General features: G+C 36.7%; 3 protein-coding genes and 1 long non-coding RNA gene across 5 annotated transcripts; 2 read left to right on the forward strand and 2 right to left on the reverse strand.

Moving 5' to 3' along the window:
- Positions 1-4,778: 4,778 nt before the first annotated feature.
- Positions 4,779-5,427, forward strand: LOC149621330 (uncharacterized). The gene is made up of 2 exons (XM_089854754.1): positions 4,779-5,198; positions 5,269-5,427. The coding sequence occupies exons 1-2, from the start codon at positions 4,779-4,781 to the stop codon at positions 5,425-5,427; spliced, it is 579 nt and encodes a 192-aa protein (XP_089710880.1).
- A 1,755-nt stretch (positions 5,428-7,182) lies between these two features.
- On the reverse strand, positions 7,183-8,666 carry LOC149621331 (uncharacterized). The gene is made up of 3 exons (XM_089854755.1): positions 8,231-8,666; positions 7,899-8,166; positions 7,183-7,803 (listed from the first exon to the last, which is right to left on the reverse strand). The coding sequence occupies exons 1-3, from the start codon at positions 8,664-8,666 to the stop codon at positions 7,779-7,781; spliced, it is 729 nt and encodes a 242-aa protein (XP_089710881.1). The 3' UTR covers positions 7,183-7,778.
- A 761-nt stretch (positions 8,667-9,427) lies between these two features.
- LOC149621332 (uncharacterized) lies at positions 9,428-10,799 on the forward strand. Its single transcript, XM_089854171.1, has 3 exons — positions 9,428-9,768; positions 9,842-9,886; positions 9,965-10,799. Exons 1-3 carry the CDS (start codon positions 9,672-9,674, stop codon positions 10,363-10,365), a joined length of 543 nt encoding a protein of 180 aa, XP_089710297.1. The 5' UTR covers positions 9,428-9,671; the 3' UTR covers positions 10,366-10,799.
- A 507-nt stretch (positions 10,800-11,306) lies between these two features.
- Positions 11,307-12,380, reverse strand: LOC149621333 (uncharacterized). 2 transcript variants are annotated; one of them, XR_016375429.1, is made up of 3 exons: positions 12,020-12,380; positions 11,798-11,926; positions 11,307-11,737 (listed from the first exon to the last, which is right to left on the reverse strand). It is a non-coding gene; the product is annotated as an uncharacterized LOC149621333 (long non-coding RNA). The 2 variants fall into 2 exon arrangements; XR_016375428.1 differs by having other exon boundaries at positions 11,798-12,380.
- Positions 12,381-13,526: the final 1,146 nt, after the last annotated feature.

Genomic DNA, 13,526 nt, shown 5'->3' on the forward strand with positions numbered 1-13,526 from the left:
GTTTCTGGTGTTCGAAAAACTCTTCGTGAAAAGAGATTGTTAAATTTAACAAGTTCGTGTGCATCTACTGCTGGGATATTATAGCCTCCAAAACCGATTTAACACCCGATGCATTTATACTAATTTAAAACTTTCTGCCTTTTCAGAAGTTATTAAGTCGGTGAAAACGACCAACTGATCATGCAGATTCACGCTGGATTTTATGCAGTTTCACATTGCATGAGAGAACTACCCTTGCATAAAGGGGTATAGCTCTGCATGTTAGAACTGTCCTCTTAAGTTCTCTCAAGGTGGAACCTTGCTATTAATATAGCGCTATTCGCGAATAAATCAAACACTCTGAAAGGTGTCATGCGACACTCTTAAAGGTGTTATACGATGACCTGAAAGGTGTTATGCGTCACTTAGAAACGTGTTATGCTACACTCTTAAAAACGTTATTTAAACTCGGAAATGTGCTATTCTACACCTTTTAAGGAGTTGCACAACACTCATATGAGAGTAAAAAATTAACTTTTAGTTCGATATAAGAGTTAAAAAGGTGTTAAAATACACCTCTATTGCACCATTTTATTCTTATCTTTAACACCAATTTCTCAAATAAGTGTTATTAAACCCTTTCAGGGGTGTAAATGAACACCTGTAACGGTGTCAAATTTGGACCCATATAAACTACTTTTAAAGGTGTTAAAGCACACCCCAATTTCTTAGAGTGTGGTCTTTGTCAACAATGACAGTTTTTATTAGTAAATCACTCAGATTCCATTGTTAACAATACAACTGGTTTAGCCACGCCCCCTTTTATGGTCCTCAACCACCTGGCCAATAAAGGGCAATAAAAAAGAAAAGCATCAGTCAATATACCCTCAGGCTAATTATCAACCACGCACTCCAGAAAATCTCGCAATAAAGATCATTCAGTTGTAACCTTTTAAACCGTAAAGACCTGCCGTAAGAATGCCCACCAAGATCAGAGATTACCGCGTGAACGCCCGTGTTAGACTAAGTAATGAATGTTATGCCGTTTTCGGTGTAAATGGATTCGAGCCAAGCTTACTTTTGACAAAGAAGGACGGGACTATTCTCACAATCTCGGAAGACATTTTGAAGGAATTTATGGAGGAGTTGACGGAGATCTATTCAGCTATGGAAACTGGCGACTGGGGTAATTATCGTTACTTGAACTTGAAAATAAAAGTAACCGTTATGGAGGGGAGCATAGTATTCGACGATGGTGGCGTATTCACTCTAACAAAGGCCGAGGCAGGGAAACTGAACGAGAAATTTAGTTTTATGAGATTTCACTTCAAGCTTTTAAATGATCAAGCCGAAGTTATTAAATGCATGTACGAAGCTATTGTAAAACGCATGAATGATATATATCAGAAATATTATGTAAGTCGCGGTACTATGTCGCACAATGATTACGACCGTGTAAAAAATTTCCTAGCAGCGTGTATAGTTCCTTCGAGCATTTTCGAAGATTTTTGTAACTTAGTTCGTGAAAAAACTTGACGCGTAAGCTACAATTATATAATTTATTCTACATTTGCTTAAATAACGACGCGTACATTCGCGAATTAATTGGAATTGATTGTCTTCATTAAATGTTTTCTGACTAGAAAATCTGATTCATAATTATAATAAGCCTAGAATAACCTATCATAAGCCTATCTTTCAGGATCTACAATAGCATAAGCCTATCCCTACAGGTACCAGCCACGTGACGTCATCAAAAATTAGCCGTGACGTCATACCACTACACTAAAAATAAATTCAAATTTCCCGCCAACACCATCACGTGACGTCATCAATTCCCCCCCCATCTCCCCCCAACCCCAGGGATGTCCCTATAACACCAAAAATTTTACCCCCTCCCCCCTGAAAGGGGAAAAGAAGGGGGGTAAAATTTTTGGTGTTATAGGGACATCCTTACTCTCTACTCATATCATTTCCGCATGGGTGGATAGACCTCCTCGTCGTGTCTCTGTCATCCCCTATGTCAACTATGCGCGACAAAGCTGCGTTCAGGCGCCGCGACGTACCGTCTGTAGATTTACCCCCGTTTTCAACACGCATGGATCACGGCTGCCTATACTGATTATCTCTCCGTCTCTCTCTCTCCTCTTTGTTATAGGAACGTAATTAAACCAGACCTACGCGGAACTTTAAACTTCATTATTAGTTTCATCGCATTAAGTTCTAATGAAACTAACGATTTAACAGCAATTAAGTTAGCAACAAAGAAAAGTGGAATAATACAAAGTCACATGAATGAATAGATGGATTTTCATTTTCTATAATGATTGGGCCGAAACTGTGAAACTAACCTTCTCCGTTCTGGTGGGTATTATCGGAAGCGGTGTACATTTTCAGAGACAAGACACTTGAAGCACTATATCCAATTTTTACAACGTCATTTTCATAATTAATATTGTATTAAATATATTGAAATTCTCACAGAGAATGCTAAAATGAAAAAAAAAAAAATCGGAATTAATTTTGGATAAGTTTTTTCCAAACGCACTTCCAAATGTTTGAGCTTTTCTTCTTTCGAACGAGTTCCATTTCTGCCACCAGCTAGCCCCCTCAGAACTTTCATTGCCGCTTAAATTGTAGTTTAAGTGTAGCTTTGCATGTTCGCGGAAGGGAGGTCATTGACCTTACGTTAGCCACGGAAAACCTTGCGTCTTCTGTGTCTAACTGGCATGTATCCAATGAGCCGTCTCTGTCGGATCATAGGCATATTTACTTTACGGTCGCGACTACTTCTAAGGGCAAAAATCATTTTGCATTTTTAAATTTCCTTCCCCCACGGAGAATCGAACCGCGGACCTATCGCTCGCCAGCCCAGTACTCTACAGCCTCGCCTAAAACCGCTTGCTAAGAAACGCTCGCGAATAGAGGACTAGTCTCGGAGAGTTTGTCAGAGACAGGGTCAGGGTAGGAAATAAGACAGGTTTACAAGTCAAAAACCAGTTTATTAATTGCTGGGACCAGTTTATTTATTCCAAAACCTGGGGTCAGTGGTCCCAGGGACCACTTTATTAATTATCGTTTTTGGAAAAAATAGACGGTGGGACCAGTTTATTAATTCGGGGTTCCTTATAAGAATTTTTCTAGCTCAACACATTTTCTACCAATTCTACTCCTAGGTAGTTAGTACTCCTTGGCTACAACTTCCCTACAAATGATTTGTACTCTATTGACTACCATAGACATTAGAACACTATTAAGAACCTAGACCAACTATTGCGAGCGGGGTCTCGCGATCATGGAACTAACTAACGCTAGGGACGGTCCGCAAGCGTGAATATCTGAGAAATGTTCGGTGACAACGCACCCTAGCGAGTATTTGGTGCGAACCGGAAAAGTGATTCAATTTTTTAAAAGCAGCGGGTAGCAATAAGCCTTAAAAGCAGTCTGCTATTTCATTATTACGCATAGGTTTAGGAAAAGCGATAAACTCTGCATATTTCATGTACTGTTTTTGAGCTTGGCGATTGTCACTTCTACAATCACTATACACACACAAGTCCATATTTATAATTACTTTAAAAACAACGGTACAATCTTTTAAGTGTTAAATACTTAGTTCCGCAAATAAATTATGTTTCAAGGTTAGGGATAAAATGAATATCTATGCGTTAATTAGTTCCATAGTAGCACAATTTACACAAATGTTACGCCATGGTAACGCCACGCGTAACATAGCATACGACTTCTACAGCAGATCCCGCATGTTAGTACTAAAACTAAATTATAGATGGCGTTAAGAATCTAGCTCATTTCCGTTTTAAATCACCAAATTTCAGGAGGGGGGAGTTAAAAGCGGGAGGGTTTATCAACGAATGTTTTTCAGAGAGACTAATGTAAGTTCTATCGGTGCGGACCGTCCCTAGCGTTAGTTAGTTCCATGTTTGAGGTAACGAATCAGAAACGGTGACAAGAACAACTGTTTTAATAGAATTTGCTAGAAATTACGTTCAAACTAGTTTGGGGTCCTAGGCCCACGGATTTTAATGGATTTTCAGAGACGGCTTTTCAACGATTGGCGCTGAAGAAGTTTTGAACACGCCCCACAGTTTGAGTGCCACAGCCTCTCGGCGTGGGATTTTTTTCAGTAGATTAGATCGTTTACCTAGTGGGGAGGAAACTTTCGACCCTCTTTTACGATTGCCATAGGCAATTTTGACTAGCAGGGATGGATACTATATAAAGCCTTAGTGTCCAATACTTCCCTGGATATGAAGTCATTAACTTCTGGTATCACTGGTTCGAGTCTCTTGAAATTTTAGTGAGAGGCATATTGAAAGGTTTTAAATTATCGTGCAAAATTTCGAAGTTTTAAAACGAATAGTTCATGTCCTAAAATTTCCCTAAGTGACTAAATAGAGCTATTTCAGTGGGGGAAAAATTTCGTCTGGTACGAAAATTGGGCCTGCCTTTGAGTGTAGGGCGGCCATTTTATGAGGGTTTTCTCTATGGGCAAATAGCATTGGTGACGTAGCCATTACTCCCTCTGAAATAGCTCTATAGGTTGTAGCATAAGCGGATAATAAACATAAGTGTGCCATTATAGGTAATTATTCACTAAAACCTTGTTTAAGGGAAATGACGTAAATGACGTAGTTTTTTTTGAAATGACGAAATTTACGTCATTAGCCGAACCCCCGGAATACGGAAGTTCCGATATCCCTACGCGATAGTATATTTAGTTCAAAGCTACCGGTTGGTCGTCTGCTCGACGTTCGTGTCAGCCACGTCTAACAGTTGATATGGATGAGTGCGAAGTATTTGAAATTGTGCAAGCAATTAATTCTGTAATTATAAAGACATTTGGTGAATCCAGTGCCAAGGAGTGTTTACACCAACAATTAAAAGAGGCCGGCTTAGTTTTCGCGATTGTGGATCAACTGTCTAAACAGTTTTTAATCATTTTCGAGGGGAATAAACCAAAACGAAATGCTACTGCTAGGGATTCAAAACTACAGAGTTGTAGTACTATGTTCAAATTTTATACGTTTATAAGAAACAATTTCAAAACATTTGAAGATATTATCCTGTCGATAACACCATACGAAAAGAATGACTTACTATCAATATTGCAAACATATGGAGAAGAGGTAGTAAAATATTGGTGTCAAAAAAAAGAACGCTCAAATCCAAGTGATGAAGTGGGAATTAAAGAAACAACAGTATGTTAACCTTAAAACATTATTGTGACGATAATTTGGTTTTGATTAACGAGAAACAAATTATGAATAGGTATACGAAGAAGAATCTTATGCAAGATCGTTGCTAACAATCGGTGGCGGTTGTATTGGGGAAGTTTGGCGCAAATCAAAAAGAAGAACAATGTATGGGACGTCCAAAAACCTATCAGAAAACCAAGTTTTGCAATCCAAAATTCTACAGGGCCGGTAGGCCCTTGTAGATATGACATGACACCCTTCCGTAATGTTAAAGAAAAAGTCACACCTTTTAGGGTTAGCGTCCCATAGAAAAAGCATTAAAAAAATTTCGGTTTTTTAAGGCAATTGAAGCCGGCCATACGGAAAAACTATAGCGAAGTTAGTTTTCGGGATACTTCTAAATTAACAAGCATTTATTAAATCGGAAACTTACCTGTTTCGATTTTTAATTAATGAATTCTAATTTTTGTAATTTAACTAATTAAGATAGTACGTCAAAAAATTACTTTTGGGTCAGATGTCAGCCTAACCTTATAGCGCGCTTAAACCTATTTTCTTCATTTCGTTCTCGTTGACAACTAGGTTTGTGGGTGCTAACAAGTTACGTTGATATATTTCAAACGTTTGCTTTTATGTTGAAAATTCCTAATTTCATAGCAGACGACAGTAAGGCAACTAGAATTAGTTACTTTGGTATTTTGTCCGAGCTTGAACACCTTTGATTGGATTTGCTAATTATCTATAACACCCTTAATAACAAATACTTTGATATCAGGTCGAATTTTCGTCTAAAAAATTAATTCAGGTAAATAATTACAGTTAATAGAGGTTTTTATATCTTTTGAAGTAAGTTTTTCGACGTTCTTTACGGCCAAGGCTTAAGTTGTATAGACTAATGTCAATTCATGTTATTTCCCCATAGAGCTTAATACAGTCGAAGGCAGAGGGCTGCCATTACCCTATTTTAGTTACTCTGTGTAATTATAGTCTCATATAGTGTCTTTCCTCTTTAAAGATTATTAAAAAGGCCGATTTCCAGCTCTGAAGCCTCTCATTTGTTTTGGAATCCTGTGTATAGTCTGCTCAATTTTATGCTACAAACATAGCCTAACCGGGTTAACCCTAGGTTTTTTATGCTGTATTTACTTTTACCAACAGTGGATTTTGCTAATTCATAAATATAAGTAACAGTGGTGCTGATTAATCCTGGAGTACAGTGTCGTTATGTAATTTAATTAGTCAAATAATTTCCATGTTTACATCAGCGCAGATTTTTCCAATGTAACCACGTCAGCAACGGAGGGTTACGTTGTTCGCTATCTCCACAGTTCACATTGCCGTTTGTTTATTTGTTTAAATTGCTATGAATTGTTTAGGTATTTAATTTAATTACTGTTATTGAAGCCAAAGTTGCTAAACTATAGAATCACATCATTCATTAACATATGTTATAGATGATCTATATGTTACCGCAAATTTAGTACGTGGTATGATAAAAATTGAACACATTGTGTTGGCAAGAATGAAAAACTCTTCTAAAATTTACAATTAAGGTGCTTTGAAACTCATTTTATAAGCTAAATCAACACTGCCAAACCTCAATCCTTGATTAATTTAAACTTAATTAAGTATAATTAACGGGAATTTAAACATGAAATATACATTATGGATGAGAACTCGAGTAACTTTGAAATAAAATACTTAATTAAGATTAAAACTGCACAAGCTGTTAGTATAGCCCCATGTTTTCTATCTTATACTTAGTTTATTTAAATTATCTTTAAAGTACATTAATAGGCGCGAAATTCGAAAGTTTAAGGTAAAATAAGATTCAAAACCCGCTAAAAATTGCAATTAAGGTTAAGTATATATTGAAAGTCATTTTTAACCTAAATGTACACTGCCGAAACACAATCCTACGTTAATTTAAAATCAATTAAATATAATTAACGTGAAATCAAACCAAAAATATTCATTTTTTGGATTCAAAGCTCAAATAACTTTTAAATAAACTGTTTAATTAAGATTAAAACTACCCAAGCCGTTGGTAAATCCAAACATACTGCGGTGTCACTTGTTGAACGTTAAAGCGACCTTCTTCACTTTAAATCCCATGACCTGCTCAATCTGGCAATCTTTGAAAACTCAACTTTCAGGTACTTCCAGTCCCATTTGATATACAGGGTCTTCAGTGTAGGAGCTAAGTACCATATCAAAATTTCAACAACGGAAATCTTCCTGAGGGAGAACTGACAGAAAGTTCATTGTGTTTTGAACACTGGAGCTGTTTACATTAGCGCAGTTCTTTCAACATTACCATATAAAATACACAGGGATTATGCGAGAAAAAACATCGTCTCTTTTTTTAAATAACTGTTTTATTTTTAAAAAATTATTGAAGAAAAAATTTTGTAAAAATTAAAGGACATTTTTCTAATAAAAAAAAATTATAATTTTAAACAATTGTAATTAGGAAAAAATAAAGTTTAAAATAATTCATAATATTAAAAAAACTATAGTTTAAAATAAAAATTTTCATTTAAAATAATAACACTTGAGAAAAAAAAAATATTTACAAACCAATTAAATTTTATTGTTAATGCCAATCCTGTAAGGAAATCGTTTAAAATTGTGACTTAAATTATAATGATGAAGGTCCAATTCTGTAATTGTTTTAGTTGTGATAAGGGACATAAAGCTTACGAATTTAACTTGGCCTCTAGTTCATCCAGGGACATGTCGTCCCCGGAGCCCTCCTCCTCCGCCGGCTCGTCCAAGGAGATATCCTCCTCAACCGGCTGCTCCCCAACGCCTTCAGGCTGGGCCGGCTCCTCCCCAGCGCCTAGAGGCTGGGCCGGCTCCTCCCCAGCGCCTAGAGGCTGGGGGGGCTGCACTCCAGCGCCCTGAGGAGGGGTAGGCGCCTCCCCACGCGGAATCTCCGCCAACGGATTTTGTTGGCCATTTTGGACCCCTTTCAACAGAATTGAATAATACTTTGTACATTTTGACATTTAAGTATCAAACGAATTTTATACCACGAACGCGGCTCCAACAGTCGCGTGCCAAGTGGCCATAGCGATCACAATTATTGCAACGCCGGCCTCTGGCGTTGCGACCGCTATGGCCAACATGGCCTATGCGGCCTCCACGGCCTACGTGACCTCCACGGCCCCCACGTCCTACGTGGCCTCCACGGCCCCCACGTCCTACGTGGCCTCCACGGCCCCCACGTCCTACGTGGCCTCCACGGCCCCCACGTCCTACGTGGCCTCCACGGCCCCCACGTCCTACGTGGCCTCCACGGCCCCCGCGGCCTCCAGGACCTCCGCGTTCTCCACGACTTGGAGGCGGCCCCATTTCCCCCGTCGCAATACGGCCTCCTCTTCCACCTTCCTCGCTTCCATTACTGTTAAGGTGCACATGGTGCACCGTAACATGGCAGTTTTCCGAAAAATAAAATAGTTTATCCATTTTCGTAACTACAATTTGAAATAAAGACATTTATTTTTATGGTACTAATCTTTCTTTCACTCACGGACTATTTTCACATTCATGGAAGCTGATTTTAATAGTAAAAAATATTAACGGGATTGAAAAACAGGGAAGAAAAAGGTTGCACTGGAATAATCTTAAGTCTTATTAATTTTAACAGTCTTGTAACCTTGTTTATCTTAATTACGGGCCTGTATCGTAATTTTAATATTCTGCCTTCTTTCTACTTCCCCTAAGCCTTAGCTGCAGCCATGAAAGAAAGCAGCGTTCATGAACCGAGGCTTAAGGGATATATTTTGAAAAAAGACGTTAAAAAGATTTCAAAGTGAAAATATAAGCTGTTGGTGCTTGAAAGGCTACTAATAATGTAATTAAAGGCAAAATAAATTCTATTTGTTAATAAATTTTCCATTTAAAATCATATTCCATGACAATAAGTATAAAGCTAAATTCGCTTACTTCTTCTGGACGCAATGTTTTAAAAGAGTAAGTGCGTTCAGCAATCACAACCAAGTTCTCGGTTTAATGCCGAATTGTAATTTTATACGGAACCGTAACCCAATGCGCTTTTATGGTACACCTAGCTGAACGTTGCTAATGAAACCGGGCAATACGGTAAACTTAGTTTCTACATCTATAGACCTTTTCCGTGGTTTTAAAGATAAAATAAGAAAATTCAAATAATAACAGTTATATTTGCAATATTTCTTTTTTTTTCTAGGATAACGACTTAAATTGCAGGAAACAATCACATAATAATTTTAAAAGTCGCGGTATAGCAAGTTTGTACTGTTTCAAGCGACATCTCTAGGAAAAACATGTTGAGGCTCTCTCTTAGAAGGGACGGCAAACAGTATAATTTCGGCATTAATGTTCTGTTTGTAACCTTTTTCTTGATCTTAATATAAGTTTAGTCATTATGGGTAATTTCTTTACTAAACTACCTGTTTAAAGTAATAAGCAAGTGTTCAGAATCTATTTACAATGCCATACAATAAACGATGCGTCATTCTTGGATGTTCAAGTTGTAGTGACAATCTAGCCCAAGATGGTTCTTACAGTTTACATTTATTCCCGAAAGGTATTGTAAACCTTAACAAAAAGTGCCTTTTTGGGCGACTGGGGTATTTGGCTAAGTATTTCCCAACATAAAGGTAATGGTGATCTTACTGAAAAGTGGATTCTGGCTACAAATCGTGGTAAAAAATGGAAACCGAACAAAGTTTCCGTTATTTGTTCAAAACATTTTAGTGACGACGATGTTATTGTTACTAAAGGGAGAAAAAGGATGTTACTTAAACCACATTCAGTACCAATTCTTGGAACAATTTTACATAACGAGCTTGAAGAGAGCTCAAATTCTAAAATTCAACTAACAGTACATGACGATATAAATCTAGTACATGTTCAAGCTTCTGATGATAATGAAAGAGAAACAGCAATTAAATCAAAACCAACTGAAGGTAACCCAGCGCTTGTAGATAAAGTCATGACACCCTGCATGGATAGAATTAGTATTGAAACAGCGAAAATTGGCACCGAATGTAAAGCTACGCAAACAGTCATTACAATGGCTTCAAAAGGTACTCAGACACTTAACATAAACAATGCTTGGTTTCAATCGAAAGAAGTTATTCGGGTATTGCTACTAGAAGAGAAAACATTCCGAAATGATTGATTAGAAACAGTATCAAAACTAACCACAAATGAAGAATGTAGTATGAAGAATAGTTCGAAAGAAGAAATGGAAAACACTTTTTAATATTTTAAACAGATGCCAGAGATATTTGTAAAGAATACCTTTTAAATTCCTTCCAAGCTTAATTGCAACAATTGCAAACAACATGCGACGGAAGATGAAGTCTAGAAATTGTGAAAGGAACTAAATGCAAGAGTAATTTTTACTGAACATTTTGTCATTAAAAATCAATGACTATAGAATTGCATCAAAATAAATGTTTGCCTAATTTTCACAAATTTAAATAACATCAATGGCAGTTTTGAAAAATAGCTTCGCTTATTTTTTCTTAATTAAATCCATTTTTGTGATTTCATTCTGTGTACGTTATTTCAAATAAAAGTGAAAATTATTGAGATCACATTTTCCACAATTATTTTAATTATTTCGAGGCTTATTGGTTAAAATTTTCAAATTTCTTATAATTGAATAATCAGGGGTGTGCAGGTATCGCGGGTACCCGACTCGATATCTGAAACATATTTTTTTATGAGTCTGACAAAATCCCTATGGGTCCAGTTTATGACGCGCATGTTTCAATATTTCTGTCTTTCATAATTTAACAATTTAATTAGTAACAAGTTATTAATTAATATTGCTATGGGAAAATGGCTCAGCTTTGAAATCTAGGTTTTAATTGGACTGTAAGGAAGAACAAAGACTTGTCTGAATTGGACACGCGCAAGCTAATTTTGGGGATTTTGACGGACCCTAGGACCCAACGGGTAATTGAAAATTGGACCCTATACCCGCGGGTAAAATTTTCTATTACCTGAAGTTTACCCGCACAGCTTTTATCATAAGAGATTAAAAAAAAGCAAACCTATTTCTTCATTAATAGACTTTTCCATGCTTTTAAAGGAAAAATATAAGAACAATATAGTTACAATATTTCTTTATTTTTTTTTCTAAAATAGCAACTTGACTACAGGAAATAATCACAACCACATATTAATTTTAAAAGTATTAGTATATAACAAGTTTGTGCTATTTCAAGTGACGACTTTAGGAAACGGTGTAGTTTAAGAAATATGTTTATCTATTTGAAGGAACAAACAGTAATTTTATCTTCTGATTTAATCAAAGAAGGTAAAAAACGAGTAGTAGAAGGCTTGACTGAAGTCTTCTGGCTTTAAAATATTCTCTCTGAACTTCCTATGTGGTCCTAAAATGCTTTCCCAAAGCTGCTAGTTCCGCTCCCGTTCTTTTTACCCTCTTTGATTTAATATAGTTTGAATTCCAATTGCAACGTGATACTTGTCGGTTTCAGTATTTATTCACTAAACTCCCTTTTACATACAGTCATGCCACCCTGCAACGAAGGAAGTATTGAAACAGGAAATATGTCACCAAATGTAAAGCTCAACTCTACCTGAATTTTACCACTTCTTCAGATTGAACATTCCACGCGAGTTTTCTTCCATACTATTTAGACGCACGTTTAATGTTTGAATCAAAACTCAAATTTATATCCTGGTCATAGGCCTAGTTGTGAATTTGGCTGTTAATAATTTCAACAATATTTCTCAAACTCCATCTTTCTAGAAAATCCAATGGCGTTTTGCATTTTTGTTAGCCACTTTTTAATTCATACCTTTAGACAGACGTGGATCGTTGATATGGGAATGGGTAGCAATGTGCAAGTTGTTGTTTTAAGTCATTTCAAATCAAAGCAAGAGTCATATTATATTGGCCTTGAATAAAGACGTAGTTCAACTCACTAGATTATTACTGAAATCCAACTATAATTAATTAATTGGCCTAAGTTGGCTATAAGTTTACTAATTTCGAAACGTAGCATTTAATTGAACGTTCAAGGATGTTACCAAAGTGTGCATTGCGATACGGCAACATTAAAATTGTATAAATTACGTTCGCGGGACCCGGAAATTTGGTAAAATTAAAAGAAAAGCTCTCACATAATAAATAAAATTAAAATTTAACTTTGAAGTCATAGAAACAAGAAAGATCGACCAAGGCTTGACTAAAACCATGGATGATGGTTAAAAAAACACAAATTTCAATGGAGGGTTATTCTCCGCATCTGAGTGGGGCGCTGTTTGTAGGTCTTACCGTGGAAGAAGGGGTTGGCCTTACAATCTTTTGCGTTATCCGTGGAGTACTAGCAATCTATTACCATGGAGTAGTATTAAGTGATCCAAAGAGAGAATTGGTGTATTTTAATAAGAATTTTCGTTTACACGACAATAAATCTACTCCACGCAAAATATCCCACGGAAACGACAATCAAACTCAGCCTCTCTCTAACATTTGCAAATTTCTTCGATAACATTTCAAACTAAACTGAACTGAACTGATCATAAGCTAGCTGGAAAATATAACACGTTGACACTTGTCTCGTGTTCATTTTTGGCTCGAGGACAGATAAATTCTTGTATTTTTGAATTTATTTCACGAATTCTAGGTTATAGGCCTACTTTTCTCCAAGCCGTTTAATTAGTTTTGCTGCAAGGGTTGCTTAGGGTTTACGCTTTTTTAAAAGCGTTCTAAGCTTAACTTTGCTGCTTTGAGGATTTATTAAAGTAAGATTTCTGTTGATTTTTATTCGTTGTTTGTGCTGTATTCTTTTATGTTTCCTTTGTTTGTGTTGTATCCTATTTTTCTTCTTTACGGCTTCTGTAACACTGAATAAAATAGACCTATTGTGGCACACTGAGAAAACCTTCAGTGACTTGGTAATAGACCTATTGTGGCACACTGAGAAAACCTTCAGTGACTTGGTAATAGACCTATTGTGGCACACTGAGAAAACCTTCAGTGACTTGGTAATAGACCTATTGTGGCACACTGAGAAAACCTTCAGTGACTTGGTAATAGACCTATTGTGGCACACTGAGAAAACCTTCAGTGACTTGGTAATAGACCTATTGTGGCACACTGAGAAAACCTTCAGTGACTTGGTAATAGACCTATTGTGGCACACTGAGAAAACCTTCAGTGACTTGGTAATAGACCTATTGTGGCACACTGAAAAAACCTTCAGTGACTTGGTAATAGACCTATTGTGGCACACTGAGAAAACCTTCAGTGACTTGTTAATAGACCTTCTCTGGCTTGCTAAAAGACCTGTGGCTTTGCAA

Source organism: Phalangium opilio, unplaced genomic scaffold, assembly GCF_054372755.1.
Source record: "Phalangium opilio isolate 3A_F unplaced genomic scaffold, DU_Popi_V2 ptg000209l_1, whole genome shotgun sequence".
NCBI lineage: Eukaryota > Metazoa > Arthropoda > Arachnida > Opiliones > Phalangiidae > Phalangium > Phalangium opilio.